At 42.8% G+C, this 15062-nt stretch overlaps 1 protein-coding gene across 1 annotated transcript in view; it reads left to right on the top strand.

The window, feature by feature from the left end:
• The first annotated feature begins 2161 nt into the window (after positions 1-2161).
• fam135a (family with sequence similarity 135 member A) overlaps positions 2162-15062 on the top strand; it is a 42107-nt gene continuing 29206 nt past the window's right edge. The window contains exons 1-2 of the mRNA XM_080016948.1: positions 2162-2298; positions 11507-11636. Of these exons, the coding sequence (XP_079873074.1) occupies positions 11560-11636 (77 nt within the window). The 5' untranslated portion in view covers positions 2162-2298; positions 11507-11559. The remainder of the gene's footprint in view (positions 2299-11506; positions 11637-15062) is intronic.

Here is a 15062-nt window from a genome sequence, read left to right as displayed (position 1 = left end):
GCGGGCCCACGGAGGAAGCACCGAGGTAAACCAGGCGGCGTTCGGGTCAGAATGAGGACGCAACCTTACCGTCCACCTCTGCCAAGCATCCTTCTTGCTAACGTCCAGTCCCTGGAGAACAAGATGGATGAACTTCTTATTCTATAAGTATTCAACTTACTGTATTACGTTTTAGGAGTCAATTAGTCGGACTATTAGAAAGGAATTCTTTACTTTTATTTCTTTTTTTCCTAGGACATATTGTGTGTTATCACCGGGTGGGTTGCATTACATTCCACTGGCATATAGTATGAAAGTATGTATATGTATGTGACAAATAAAAAAATCTTGAATCTTGAATCTTGAATCTTGAATGATGGTTTCGGGCACAGGCGGAATGGCGTTCTGCTCAAGCTCCTGGTCGTTATATATCCTGGTTATATATATATATAAATATATATATATATATATATAAATATATATTTATTATTATTATTATTATTATTATTATTATTATTAATAATAATAATAATAATTACTATATGAATAAGAGTAAATGAGTCATTACTATATGTATAAGAGTAAATGAGTCATTACTATATGTATAAGAGTAAATGAGTCATAACTATATTATAACAGTAAATGAGTCATTACCATATGTATACCAGTAAATGAGTCATGACTATATTATAACTGTAAATGAGTCATTACTGTATATATATCGAACAGTAAATGAGTCATTACTATATGAATAAGAGTAAATGAGTCATTACTATATGTATAACAGAAAATGGGTAATTACTATATTATAACAGTAAATGAGTCACTACTGTATATATATAACAGCAAATGAGTCATTACTATATGTATAACAGTAAATGAGTCATTACTATATTATAACAGTAAATGAGTCATTACTGTATATATATATAACAGTAAATGAGTCATTACTATATGTATAACAGTAAATGAGTCATTACTATATTATAACAGTAAATGAGTCACTACTGTATATATATATAACAGTAAATGAGTCATTACTATATGAATAAGAGTAAATGAGTCATTACTATTTGTATAACAGTAAATGAGTCATTACTGTATATATATATAAGAGTAAATGAGCCATTACTATATGAATAAGAGTAAATGAGTCATTACTATATGTATAACAGTAAAATAGTCATTACTATATTATAACAGTAAATGAGTCACTACTGTATATATATAACAGCAAATGAGTCACTGCTATATGAATAAGAGTAAATGAGTCATTACTATATGTATAACAGTAAATGAGTCATTACTGTATATATATATATATATATATATATATATATATATATATACAATAGTAAATGAGTCATTACTATATGTATAACAGTAAATGAGTCACTACTGTATATATATAACAGCAAATGAGTCATTACTATATGAATAAGAGTAAATGAGTCATTACTATACTATAACAGTAAATGAGTCATTACTGTATATATATACATACAATAGTAAATGAGTCATTACTATATGTATAACAGTAAATGAGTCACTACTGTATATATATAACATTAAATGAGTCATTACTATATGTATTACAGTAAATTAGTCAATACTGCACACACACACACACACACACACACACATATATATATATATAAATGAGTCATTACTATATGTATTACAGTAAATTAGTCAATACTGCACACACACACACACACACACATATATATATATAAATGAGTCATTACTATATGTATTACAGTAAATTAGTCAATACTGCACACACACACACACACATATATATATATAAATGAGTCATTACTATATGTATTACAGTAAATTAGTCAATACTGCACACACACACACACACACACACACATATATATAAATAAATGAGTCATTACTCATCAATCAAATCAACCCAAGAACACACCCCCCCAGTAAACCCGAACCCCCTCCCCCGCCTCCACAGTTGAAGAAACGCACACAGCGTTACATTATTAAATATTATTATTACAGTAGATTTAATTTTCACCGAACGAATTAAATTAAATGAATTAAATTCAATATTAATTGAAGTGAAACTTTGAATTGAATATAAATTGAGTTATCTACGGCGCCACAGCTACTGCGCATGTGCGGGGGGTCTGAGTCGCGCAGTAGCAGTGTGACGTCCAGTGCGCAGCTAGCTTAGCGCTAGCTCCCAGCTTCAGGGCTGGTCTGTGTGACTACACCGTCCGGGTGTTTTATACACAACTGTGACTCTATCGAATGTGAAGGGGAGGAAGCCGGGGCGGAGCGCTGGCCTGTGGCGGAGCGGTGAGTAGCGTTAGCTCCTGGCTAAGGAGTTTGAGCTCCAGGCTAAGTAGCGTTAGCTCCAAACTAAGTAGCCTAAGCTCCAGACTAAGTAGCGTAAGCTCAAGGCTGGGTAGTGTTAGCGCCAGGCTAGGTAGTGTTAGCGCCAGGCTAGGTAGTGTTAGCTCCAGGCTAGGTAGTGTTAGCTCCAGGCTAGGTAGTGTTAGCGCCAGGCTAGGTAGTGTTAGCGCCAGGCTAGGTAGTGTTAGCGCCAGGCTAGGTAGTGTTAGCGCCAGGCTAGGTAGTGTTAGCGCCAGGCTAGGTAGTGTTAGCTCTAGGCTAGGTAGTGTTAGCTCCAGGCTAGGTAGTGTTAGCGCCAGGCTAGGTAGTGTTAGCGCCAGGCTAGGTAGTGTTAGCGCCAGGCTAGGTAGTGTTAGCTCCAGGCTAGGTAGTGTTAGCGCCAGGCTAGGTAGTGTTAGCGCCAGGCTAGGTAGTGTTAGCGCCAGGCTAGGTAGTGTTAGCGCCAGGCTAGGTAGCGTTAGCGCCAGGCTATGGAGCGTTAGCCGCTGCTTGACTGCTGTCAGAGCCGCTCCTGATCTGACTGCCCCGGTTCCCGTGGTTCCTCTGCACTCTTTTTTTTTTTCCACCCACAAAGCCCTTTCCCTGACTTTTATAGTAGTAGTAATAATACTAATAATGTATTATTACTACTGTTAGGAGCAATGTGTGACTGGGCCAGAGCTGCCGGGCTGCCGTGATTCGTTCCTCCTGTGTTTCATGCTCATTTGTACTTCAATTAAATTCAAACTGTGTTTAATGATCCGTTTATCATCACTGTAGAACTAAGGCTGCTAAAGCTGGAGGCTTGATCTACCTGCCTGACAACTGACAGTTTCTGATCAGTTATTGATCCACTGATCGATATTAAATCATCATTAAAAGATCAGATTCTATGAGAACTGGTGGATTTTCACTTCTATTTGATTCATGTTTCTGTTCTTTATTGACGGCTGAATGATAAAAGTTAATTTGTTATTTTATTATAACCCTGTTATCCAGCTTCATCCTTGTACCTTTTTCCCATGCTGTTATCATTATATCATGATATTCTCCATTGATATATCAACTTTTTACACAAACTTTTCATGTGACACAGGTTCATCATTGCCCAAAGAAATGCCGTCAAATACAGGAATAAATTTATGACTACAGTGGTATTTCATTCAAGCAGAAAACATTTGCATAACTTCCAAACAAAGTCAGTCGAGTCAGCACTTTTTGCACTCAAGTTTATTAGTCAACCCAGTGTCATGTGGGAATGTGTTTGTGCTGCAGGTTCACTTCCCTTGCTCTCAAAGTTGGAATATGTTCCGTGTGCTTGGCGTGTTGTGGTGCTGGTTGCTATGCTTCCTCCATGAGCTTCCAACACAGAATGAAGTCTGACATTCTGTGGAATTGTATGAAGTCGTAAGTTAAAAGCTCAGTATTTCAACAAGTATTATTTAGGTTATGTTAGAATCTTCTGGGTCAGTTGGTCAAGGTGCCGTGCGTCAGCCTCCATTTTAAAACCGAAATATGAACGAACTTGGTGGAGCAGGTTAGGGGTGACTCTGGAAACTCAGCTGCCACGCCCTGCTGCTGCTCTGGGACGCCACAGCTTGTCTTTATTCTCAACTTATTATATTTCTGTCTTTATGCTTTTTTTATGCTTTATGCATTTAGTCTCTGCTTTGACTCGAGTCAGTTGCTATTCATGTAAAGTATTTTGTGATGATTAAACTACTCTCACCATCGCATTCTTTCATACACAAGATGCAACATGCTGCAACTTGAAGGCGTTGGTTCAAATCCTGCCCTTCACCTCACCTGAGCACCTCACCTGAGCACCTCAGACGCCAGCTTTTTTTACATGACATTGCATTTAGCAGACGCTTTTATCTAAAGCGACTTACAATTATTCAAACACCGACAGACAACGCCTTCAGGAGCAATTAGGGGTTAAGTCTGTTGCTCAAGGACACTACAGCATGCTAGCAGGAGGAGCCTGCGATCGAACCCGCAACCTTTAGATGACTAGACGACCAGCTCTAGCTCTACCATCCCCGACTTGAAAGAGTCTTTAAATAGTCATTATTCCTGTTGTGTGAGTACTGTCGGCTTTTATCACCTGCAGTGAGTCTGTGGAACAGAGTTTCTTTGTTTCTGATTAGTTTTTAAATCTTTCTGTAGTAATACAAAGCAGTTGGGCTGGACCTCCATTTAGAGCGTCCATGCCGCTTTTATCACCTGCTTTCAGAATCAGGATTTCTGCAAAGCAAGGTGCGTCTCCACTGGTTTCTCAGTGTTTGTTGCTTAATTCTGTTTTAAAGAAAGTTAAGTTTTACTTGTGCTTCAGCTGCTGTTGTTGTTCGTGGAATGCATCATGGGAAATCTCACCACCTGCTGTGGTCCTAGCCAAGAGGTACCTCCTGATTGTTGGATGCGGTGCTTAGTGTTGTCATGTGCCAGTGTTCAAGATTCAAGATTCAAGATTTTTATTTGTCACATACATATACATACTTCCATACATATATGCAGTGAACTGTAATGCAACGCACCCGGTGATAGCACACAATAAGTCCTAGGAAAAAGTACAAAAATAAAATAAAATAAAAAGTAGAAAATTCCTTTCTAATAGACCGACTAACTGACTCCTAAAACGTAATACAGTAAGTGGAATACTTATAGAATAAGATAAAAATATATAGAATAAAATACAATAAAAAATAAATTGAAATAAAATGGAATAGGTTGAAGGAATATGCCTATGTATATACAGATATGTGCATTTAAAGTGGCATGTGAATTAAAGTGGCATGTGAATGTGAATAGTGTGAGGTAGTGTTTGGGATAATACAGCACAGTATACAACAGTACGGCGCAGCAATACGGCATCACGAACAACCCTGAACAGTGATACAGTATGCGGTACAGTATGCTACATACAGTACAGTAGGTAGTGGAGCCTAGTGCATGGCTCAGTTAGGACCCCTGGTGAGGTCAGCATTGACAGTTCTGATGGCTTGAGGGAAGAAACTCCGTCTCAGTCTCTCTGTTCTCGCTGTGTGACTGCGGAGGCGCTTGCCTGACCGCAGCAGCTGAAACAGTCCGTTGTTGGGGTGATGAGGATCCTTCATGATCCTACGGGCTCTGCTACTACACCTCCTGGTGTATAACTCCTGCAAGGGGGGGAGGGTAGTTCCAGTGGTACGTTCAGCTGAACGCACCACCCTCTGCAGGGCCCGCCTGTCCTGGGCAGTACAGTTCCCAAACCAGGCAGTGATGTTGCCTGTCAGGATGCTCTCCACTGCTCCAGAGTAGAAGGACTTGAGGATCCTCACCGAGACCCGGAATTTCCTCAGCTTCCTGAGGTGGTAGAGACGCTGCCTCGCCTTTCTCACCAGAGTGTCTGTGTGAACAGTCCATGTTAAGTCCTCTGTGATGTGGACTCCCAGATATCTGAAGCTGCTCACCCTATCGACAGAAGTCCCATTAATCCACAAGGGCGCGTGCGTCCTCGATTGTGATCCACGCCTAAAGTCCACAATCAGCTTCTTGGTTTTGCTGACGTTCAGGTGGAGGCTGTTGTCCTGGCACCAGAGTGACAGGTCAGCCACCTCCTCGCGGTAGGCCTTCTCATCGCAGTCAGTGATCAGGCCCACGACCACGGTGTCGTCAGCAAACTTGATGATGGTGTTGGAGCTGGACCTGGCCACACAGTCATGTGTGTACAGGGAGTACAGTAGGGGGCTGAGGACGCAGCCCTGGGGGGATCCTGTATTCAGGGTGAGGGAGCTTGACATGTACTTCCCCACCTTGACCACCTGGGGGCGGCCTGTGAGGAAGTCCAGGATCCAGGCACAGCGGAGCATTCAACCCTAGCTCCAACAACTTGACAGCCAGTCTGGTGGGGACTATGGTGTTGAAAGCTGAACTATAATCAATGAACAGCATTCTCACATAGGCCCCCTTCTGGCCATCCAGGTGCGTGAGCGTGGTGTGCAGTACCTGAGAGACCGCGTCATCCGTGGATCTGTTCTGCCGGTACGCGAACTGCAACGGGTCCAAGGTGCGGGGGAGGGAGGCGCAGATGTAATCCTTAATCAGCCTCTCGAAACACTTCATGACCACCGAGGTGAGGGCCACCGGACGGTAGTCATTCAGGCAGGTTGGAGAGGCGATCTTCGGGACAGGAACGACGGTGGACCTCTTGAAACAGGATGGGACCACTGATTCAGCCAGGGAGATGTTGAATATTGTGGTGAACACCGGAGCTAGCTGGTTAGCACAGGTCTTCAGTACTCGTCCAGATATGCCGTCTGGGCCCGCAGCTTTCCTGGTGTTCACCCGCATCAAAGCCCTCCTGACCTCGTGCACGGACACTGAGAGTGCGCGCTCGTCCCCAGCGGTGTAGCTCCAATTAGCCGGCGAGCTAGCGGTGCTGCTGCCAGACTCGAACCGCGCATAAAAGGAGTTCAGTTGGTTGGCCAGGGAGGCGTCCACACTCGTGGCTGGGGAGGAGCTGCTCTTGTAGTTTGTTATTGTTCGCAGCCCCTCCCACAAGCGTCTTGTGTCCCCCCGCTCCATCTGCAGCTCCACGGTGTCTCTGTACGTCCGTTTGGCGTCCCTCACCGCCCTCCGCAGATTGTACGACGCCGCTTTGTAATTGTCCATGTTACCAGATACAAGTCCGTCGTTGTAAGCGGCCGTGCGCGCATTCAGAGCGCAGCGGATGGATTTATCAACCCATGGTTTCTGGTTTGGAAATATCCGAACTTTCACCGTGGGAACGATTTCATCCGCGAGCGTAGCCAAAAAACTCACTACAACCTCCGTAAACTCGCTGACGTCACTTGAACTCGCTCGGAACATGTCCCAGTCTACGTCAGTCAGAGCGTCCTGAAGCGCAGCCTCTGATTGGTCCGTCCACCGCTTCACTTCCCTCGTCATCACCAGATCCCGCGCGATCAGAGGCCTGTAAACAGGAAGCAGCGAGATCGCGGCGTGATCTGATTTCCCGAAAGCAGGAAGCGAGACGGGCTTGTATCCGTTCTTGTAAGGAGTGTAACAATGGTCCAGAGTTCTGTCTCCCCTGGTGGCACACGTGATGTGTTGGTGGAAATTCGGCAGAACTTTTTTCAGGTTGGCCCTGTTAAAGTCCCCAGTCACCACCACAGCCGCGTCGGGATGTTTGTTTTGAAATCCGCACAACACATCGTACAGAACCGACAGAGCTGCGTCGGTGTCCGCTTGCGGTGGGATATAAACGGCTGTAATGATGACCGTGCTGAATTCCCGGGGGAGATAAAATGGACGGCATAGTATGGTCAGCTGTTCCAGGTTCGGCGAGCAGGAGTGGGATAGGAATTTGGTGTTGTTGGCGTTACACCAGCGGTTGTTTACCATTAGGCAGACGCCTCCACCTTTGGATTTCCCCGACTCTCCCGTTCTGTCGCCGCGGAACACGGAGAAGGCCTCGGCTGGACGTATGGCTTCATCCGGCACCAGTGGGGTCAGCCATGTTTCCGTCAGGCAGAGGACGCAACAGTTCCTCGTGTCACGCTGGAATTTAATCCTCGCTCGAAGTTCATCCATCTTGTTCTCCAGGGACTGGACGTTAGCAAGAAGGATGCTTGGCAGAGGTGGACGGTAAGGTTGCGTCCTCATTCTGACCCGAATGCCGCCTCGTTTACCTCGGTGCTTCCTCCGTGGGCCGGCTCGTGGAACAGCGACTCCATTTTTGTTGCTGTTCAAGTTCAAGTTCAAGTTCAAGAGATTATTTGTCACATACATATACATACGTTCATACATATATGCAGTGAAATGTCATGACACCCGGTGATTACGCACAATAAGCTCTATAAATACTAAAAAATACCAAAATGTGCGTAATCGACACAAGGTGCTCGCGCAGGCAGCCGCAAGGGGAGGCGCCACAATCGCGATTCTGGGTCCTATAATTATATATTTGAATTAATTGACTGTGTTGTATTAAATATAGATTTAAATCCTCCTAAAAGTAATTTTAAATAGCCTTACATTATTTAATCTTACAACCAGACAGAGAATGCAGTGCAAGGAAAACATACTTGAAGAAAACACAATTCAAACTATAAATATTAACATAGCTTTGTAAAAAAAAAAGTGCATTAGTTAAAATGTCCCGTTGTGTTCTGATTTGCCAGTTGCTGTATAGAATGCTGTTGTTTTGTAGTATGTTGCTGTTGTATAGTATGTTTTGTTGTTATTGTATAGTGGGTGGTTTTTGTGAAGTATGTTGTTGTTATATAGCATGTTGTTGTATAGTATATTGTTGTATAGTATGTTTTGTTGTATAGTATGTTTTGTTGTATAGTATGTTGTTGTTGTGTAGTATGTTGTTGTATAGTATGTTGCTGTATAGTATTTTGTTTAATAGTATGTTCAGTTTTAGTTCAGATTAGTCTCAGTTCAGTTAAGTCTGAGTTCAGTTTAGTCGCAGTTCAGTTAAGTCTCAGTTCAGTTTAGTCTCAGTTTAGTCTACTCTCAGTTCAGCTCAGTCTCAGTTCAGTTTAGATTCTGTTCAATTGAGTCTCAGGTCAGTCTCAGTTCAGTTTAGTCTAAGTTTAGTTTAGTCTATGTTCAGTTTAGTCTCAGCTCAGGTTACTCTCAGTTCAATTTAGTCTCAGTTCAATTTAGTCTTAGTTTAGTTTAGTCTCAGTTCAGTTTAGTCTCAGGTCAGTCTCAATTTAGTCTTAGTTTAGTTTAGTCTCAGTTCAGTTTAGTCTCAGGTAAGTCTCAATTTAGTCTCAGTTTAGTTCAGTCTCAATTTAGTTTACTCTCAGTTCAGTTAAGTCTCAGTTTAGGCTCAGTCTAGTTTCGTCTCAGTTCAGTTTAGTCTCAGATCAGTCTCAGTTCCGTTTAGTCTCAGTTTAGTTTAGTCTCAGTTCAGTTTAGTCTTAGTTCAGTTTAGTCTCAGGTCAGTCTCAATTTAGTCTTAGTTTAGTTCAGTCTCAGTTCAGTTTAGTCTGAGTTCAGTTTAGTCGCAGTTCAGTTAAGTCTCAGTTCAGTTTAGTCTCAGTTTAGTCTACTCTCAGTTCAGCTCAGTCTCAGTTCAGTTTAGATTCTGTTCAATTGAGTCTCAGGTCAGTCTCAGTTCAGTTTAGTCTAAGTTGCGAGTGTTCTCGCGTAGGATTTCCGCCGGCCACTCTGCTCCCACGGATAAAAAGTCCCAAAGTTGTTCGTTTAGGGAAATTTTTATATATATATATATATATATATATTTATATTTTTATATACATGAGTGCATCGCGGCCGTATGAGTTAATTGTTGATGTTTTTCTGGCGAACATTGTGATTAAAAAAAGGAAAAAAATACTAAAGAGTAAGAAAGAAACCGGAGCGCCGGCGCAGGCGACCGCTAGGGGCGGCGCCACTATCGCCACTATCGCCACAGTGTTGCTCCCTACCTTGGAAGTATCCTATACTTCCTACAATGTTTCCTAGTGTATCTCCCGACCTTGAAGCATGCTATCCTTCCTACAATGTTTTTTAGTGTTGCTCCCTACCTAGGAAGCATCCTATACTTCCTACAACTTTTCCTAGTGTTTCTCCCGACCTTGACGCATCCTATCCTTCCTACAACGTTTCCTAGTGTTGCTTCCTAACTAGGAGCACCTCATCCTTCCTGCAATGTTTCCTAGTGTTGCTCCCTACCTTGGAAGCATCCTATACTTCCTACAATGTTTCCTAGTGTTGCTCCCTACCTTGGAAGCATCCTATCCTTCCTACAATGTTTCCTACTGTTGCTCCCTACCTAGGAAGTGTCCTATATGTCTTTCATTGTTTCCTAGTGTTGCTCCCCACGTAGGAAGCGTCCTATACTTCCTACAATTGTTTCCTAGTGTTGCTCCCTACGTAGGAAGCGTCCTATATGTCCTACAATTATTTCCTAGTGTTGCTCCCGACTTAGGAAGCATCTTATACTTCCTTCATGGTTTCCTAGTGTTGCTCCCGACCTAGGAAGCGTCCTATCAGAATCAGAATCAGAAATACTTTAATAATCCCAGGGAGAAATTACATATTTACATACAACATATTAACATACAACATATAATAATTATTAAGAAACATATTTATATATAAATATATATATATAAACATATCTATATACACATGGTAAAGTGTAAAATGTACAGTTAAAAATGTGCAAGAAGAAGAAGGTGCAGAAGTGTATATCCGTGTTTTGAGGTCAGGTTACAGAGAGGGGGTGTCTGACTCTGAGGGAGGCGTTGTAGAGATTGATGACCACAGGCAGGAATGAATTCCTGTGGCGCTCTGTGGTGCATCTGGGTAAGAGGGGTCTTCTGCTGAAGGTTCTCTGCTGGGCCAGTGTGTCGTAGAGAGGGTGTGAGACATTGTCCAAGATGGACTGAAGCCTGGACAGCATCCTCCTCTCTGCCACAGTCGTCAGGGTGTCCAGCTCCTCTCCTACGACATCACCGTCCCTCCTGATTAGTTTGTTTAGTCTGTTGTTGTCTGTGACCCTCAGCCCACTGCCCCAGCATGTGACAGCAAAGAAGATTGTACTGGCCACAACAGACTCATAGAACAGATATACTATACTATACTATACTTCCTACACTGTTTCCTAGTGTTGTTCCCTACCTAGGAGGCGTCGTATACTTCCTACACTGTTTACTAGTGTTGCTTCGACCTTGGAAGCATCCTATACTTCCTACACTGTTTCCTAGTGTTGTTCCCTACCTAGGAGGCATCGTATACTTCCTACACTGTTTCCTAGTGTTGCTTCGACCTTGGAAGCATCCTATACTTCCTACACTGGTTCCTAGTGTTGCTCCTGACCTAGGAAGCATCCTATACCTCTTACACGGGTTCCTATTGTTGCTCCCTGCCTAGGAAGCATCCTCGCCAGGGTTGTTGCCCGGTTACTGGGTCAGTGAAATGCACACTCCAAGTGCAACGTGTCTTGTGGCCTGAATGGGCCACAAGGAACGGGCAGTACAATTTTTGAACGAAATTGTCGGAAGCTTTATATTCATTTAAGAAAAAAGTCAATCAAAATTAATATGTATCTATAACAATCTAGTGACTTTGCATGCATTTACTTTGACATACTTCAAAAACTCTCTAATGTCTAAAAACTTAGCGTCCTAGCAGAGGAACTGAGGTGTGACCTGGTTTGTGTCTCCAGGTCTTCAGGCGAGTCCCAGATGATGCCACGCCTCTCGGGCTGGAAGGACCAAGATGAGTGAAGTCCAGGCCACAGTGGAGTTCTCCGTGGAGCTCCACAAGTTCTATAATGTGGACCTGTTCCAACGAGGGTGAGTCGTACTCCTTCATTTACCTTCTGCTACTCTAAATATCCTGACTGGCCTTCACCTCCAGGTTTAGAAGTTTTAATATGTCTGCACACACATAGTAAATATGACTTTGTGTTAAACTATGTCAAGTATGCTGTCATTCAGATATCAGAGCTAAATATCTTTTTAGGGGTGAGATGATCAGCTGTTCTGTATGACTGCTTTATGACTGCTTAATGAGTGCAGTTGGTTCCCTGTGCTGATCATCTATGGCCCCATTTACACCCAACATGCCTCTTGGGTCATCCGATCACAAGTGGACAGCTCTAAGTACGACCACATGCATCTCCAGTAACCACTTGTGATCAGATCTCACTTCCGCACATGAACATGAACACGTACATCATTTCCGTTTGCAAAGACCAAATGTGAATACCTTGGCACACAGGCAAAATCAAAACAATACAAACTGAAATGTTGGTGCCGTGTGTACTATACGCAGCGCAAGGTTCAGGCCGAACACATTGAGTTATGGTCATGGTTTTCATTTTCCATACAAGTAAGAAAATCAGGAAACTAAATAAGCGAATTCAAGTTTTTTCTCCCCTAGACAGCGGTGCGCCGTACACACCGCACCGGTTTTCCTGTGTTTTTATTGTACTTGTTTTTTTTATTTATTTACTTATTTTCTATTTGTATGAAACAATTTTGAAACACAACGGAATTAAGGGACTCTGTCGTTCCGGCTTGGATCGGGACAGTGGAGAGGGAGCGATCTCCGTGTCCACTGCGCATTGCTGTTCCCTGTGTCAACAAATAAAAACAAAGGGTTTTTATTTTAATAATAATGGCATTAATTTATATTGCGCCTTTCAAGGGACACAAGGTAGATCTACACACACACACACACACACACATAGTGAGGCAATCTGCGTCTTGTGACTCAGATTTGAGAAGCTGCGACATACACACCAGCGAACCCAGGACATTGTTGCTGTAAGGCAACAGTGCTAACCATTGAGCCACCATGCCGCCCACATTTTATATGTATTTATTTTCTTCGATTTGTACTTGTATGAAGCAACATTTTTAAGCACAACCGAGGGACTGTCCCATTCCATATTGGATCACTGCTTAATGGAGAGGGAGCGATCTCAGGTCAACTGCGCATTCCGATTTCCGTGTCTCCAAACAAAACAAATAAAAAAAGTGTTTTTCTATTTTTAGATGTATTTATTTTCCACATTTTTTCTAATTTAACTAAGCAAAACCCTGTGTGCCGTATCACGCATGTCTCCTTGTTGCTTTTCGTTGCTATGGGACTTAATTCAGTAGAAAATGGATGTTTTTGTATAAAAACTTTACTTATACTTTACTTTGCTTTTCTTTACTTAAATAATAAATCCTGCTCTTCTGTAAAGGGGAGACTTTCTCAATTTCCCGACCACACTTTAATATGATGCCGTTGGTACAGGATGAGTATGTACTTCTGCTTACGCAGAGTACGTCAGTTGAATAGGCGGTCCTTCACTGTGGCCAGGGACCCAAAGCGTTTACACTGCTAAAATGATGTGGCCATGTGTGACCTAGACCACCTGTGATGGGATCTCAATGCGTCTTGGGTGTGTTCACACCTGTACTTAGAGCTGTCTACTTGTGATAGGATCACCCAAGACAAATATGACCCACCACAGACTTTAGGTACATTTGGTGGCTTTTGACTTTTTTCGCATCATTTGAAAGTAAAGAATCAGAGCTTCAAAACAAGAAGAAGAATCTTTTGATCGTCACACAGCACACCACAACACATGCATTCATGCAAACACGCATACACACACGCTTTGGATGGTGCTGGTGAAATGGTTTCTCCGCATTTAACCATCCTGGCTTGTCCTTCCTCTGGGGGGGCAGCCACGAGCAGTGGGCAGCATTCAACCACGCCCGGGGACCTGGTTACATATCATATGTCCATCGCTGGTCAGACGAGGGTGTTGTGCATGTTTTTGGTGGGGGTCCTTACTGATGTAACATGGAGGAAACCCCATGTGAGAATGGGGAGAACATGCAAACTCCACACAGAAAGGCCCCTCATTGGGAGATAACCCGCTGCAGCACGGTGCCAACAACACCCCAGGCAGGAATCGAACCCAGGACCTTCTTGCGGTGAGGCAGCACGGTGGCACGCCAAACAAGGTGTCACTTGTGCAAATCAAGCAAATATTTACAAAGCTAACTTTTTAATGACAAGGGTATGGCAAACTTTGTTTATGAGATAATCAACTTCAAAGGTTCCCCCAGACTTGGCCTCATTCAGCCAGCTCCCAGAATGCAAATGGATTTGGAGGACTAACAAAGCCGCATGGCTAGTTGTCACATTGCCACTTGACACCCTGCTGAATGGGGAATCTCTGCATTGTTCTTGTGTTTTGAGGAAATGTTGAACAGCGTCATCGACACACGTTTTTAAAAAAGCTTTTATCTAGCAGTAAGAATCTACATGTTTTATAAAAGTGGAATTATTTAGGAGTTTAAAAGTGCGACACAACAAAATGTAGAGTCTATCAATAATATGAGTTTCTGTATATCAGCTTCGCTGTCATTTAATATATAAATGTGCGTATGCCAAATATCATCAAAGTTGTTGGAGTTATGTGGGCTAACCCCACCCTACCCCAGCTACACTCTGAGAGCCTGTTTGGGGCCTCTTTTCCTTTTTGCCCCAAGCTGCATTTGCAGGTAAACTTGAGAATCTTGTCCATTGCTACTTCATAATCTGCATCACCAATCTCAGAGGATTTCATCGCGTCATCAACTTCTCACGTTGTAACAACAACGGGTGTGTCGTCAGTGTCCTCCGATGGTTCTTGAAAATATTCCATTTCATCGTCACATTAAGGTTGAAATCCGCTGTTTGAAATGTTCTCCAAGGCCGGATAACGCCTGTAGCAGATTCAGAATCGCTGTCAGAGAACTGACTATCATCGTGGAAAATGAAGTCCAGTACGCGCTGCTTACACTGATTTGGATCTATCCTACTGGTCAGATTAAGGACTGTGATATGATTTAGGTCCGCCACCCGCTTCTCGTAATCTATTACAACATGGAGATTAAAGTTTTCACTGATTAATAAAGAGTTGCATTGCAGGTTGAGAACTTGAACTCCTCTTGTAGACTAACTCTGTCCTGGATGTAAATAGCATACAAATACTCTGTTGTATGCCCAGCATGCTGACAGCACAGGTTTAAAAAAAAAAAAAAAAAAAAAAAAAGTTTTCACTGACAAGTGAAACCGGATCCTGGTCTTGTTTACGGAAGTGACTTCTTCGTTGGTATACACCCCCTACTGTGTGTGTGTCTGTCTGTCTGTCTGTCAGTCAAAGTAGTGTGATTTAATGGTTGAACTCTATCAAAGCGGTTTCACATTGTGACTTCATGTCACATGGAATA

The sequence above is a fragment of the Zeus faber genome, assembly GCF_960531495.2.
Source record: "Zeus faber genome assembly, chromosome: 16".
Taxonomy (NCBI): Eukaryota; Metazoa; Chordata; class Actinopteri; order Zeiformes; family Zeidae; genus Zeus; species Zeus faber.
This window is presented reverse-complemented; position numbering and strand designations above follow the sequence as displayed.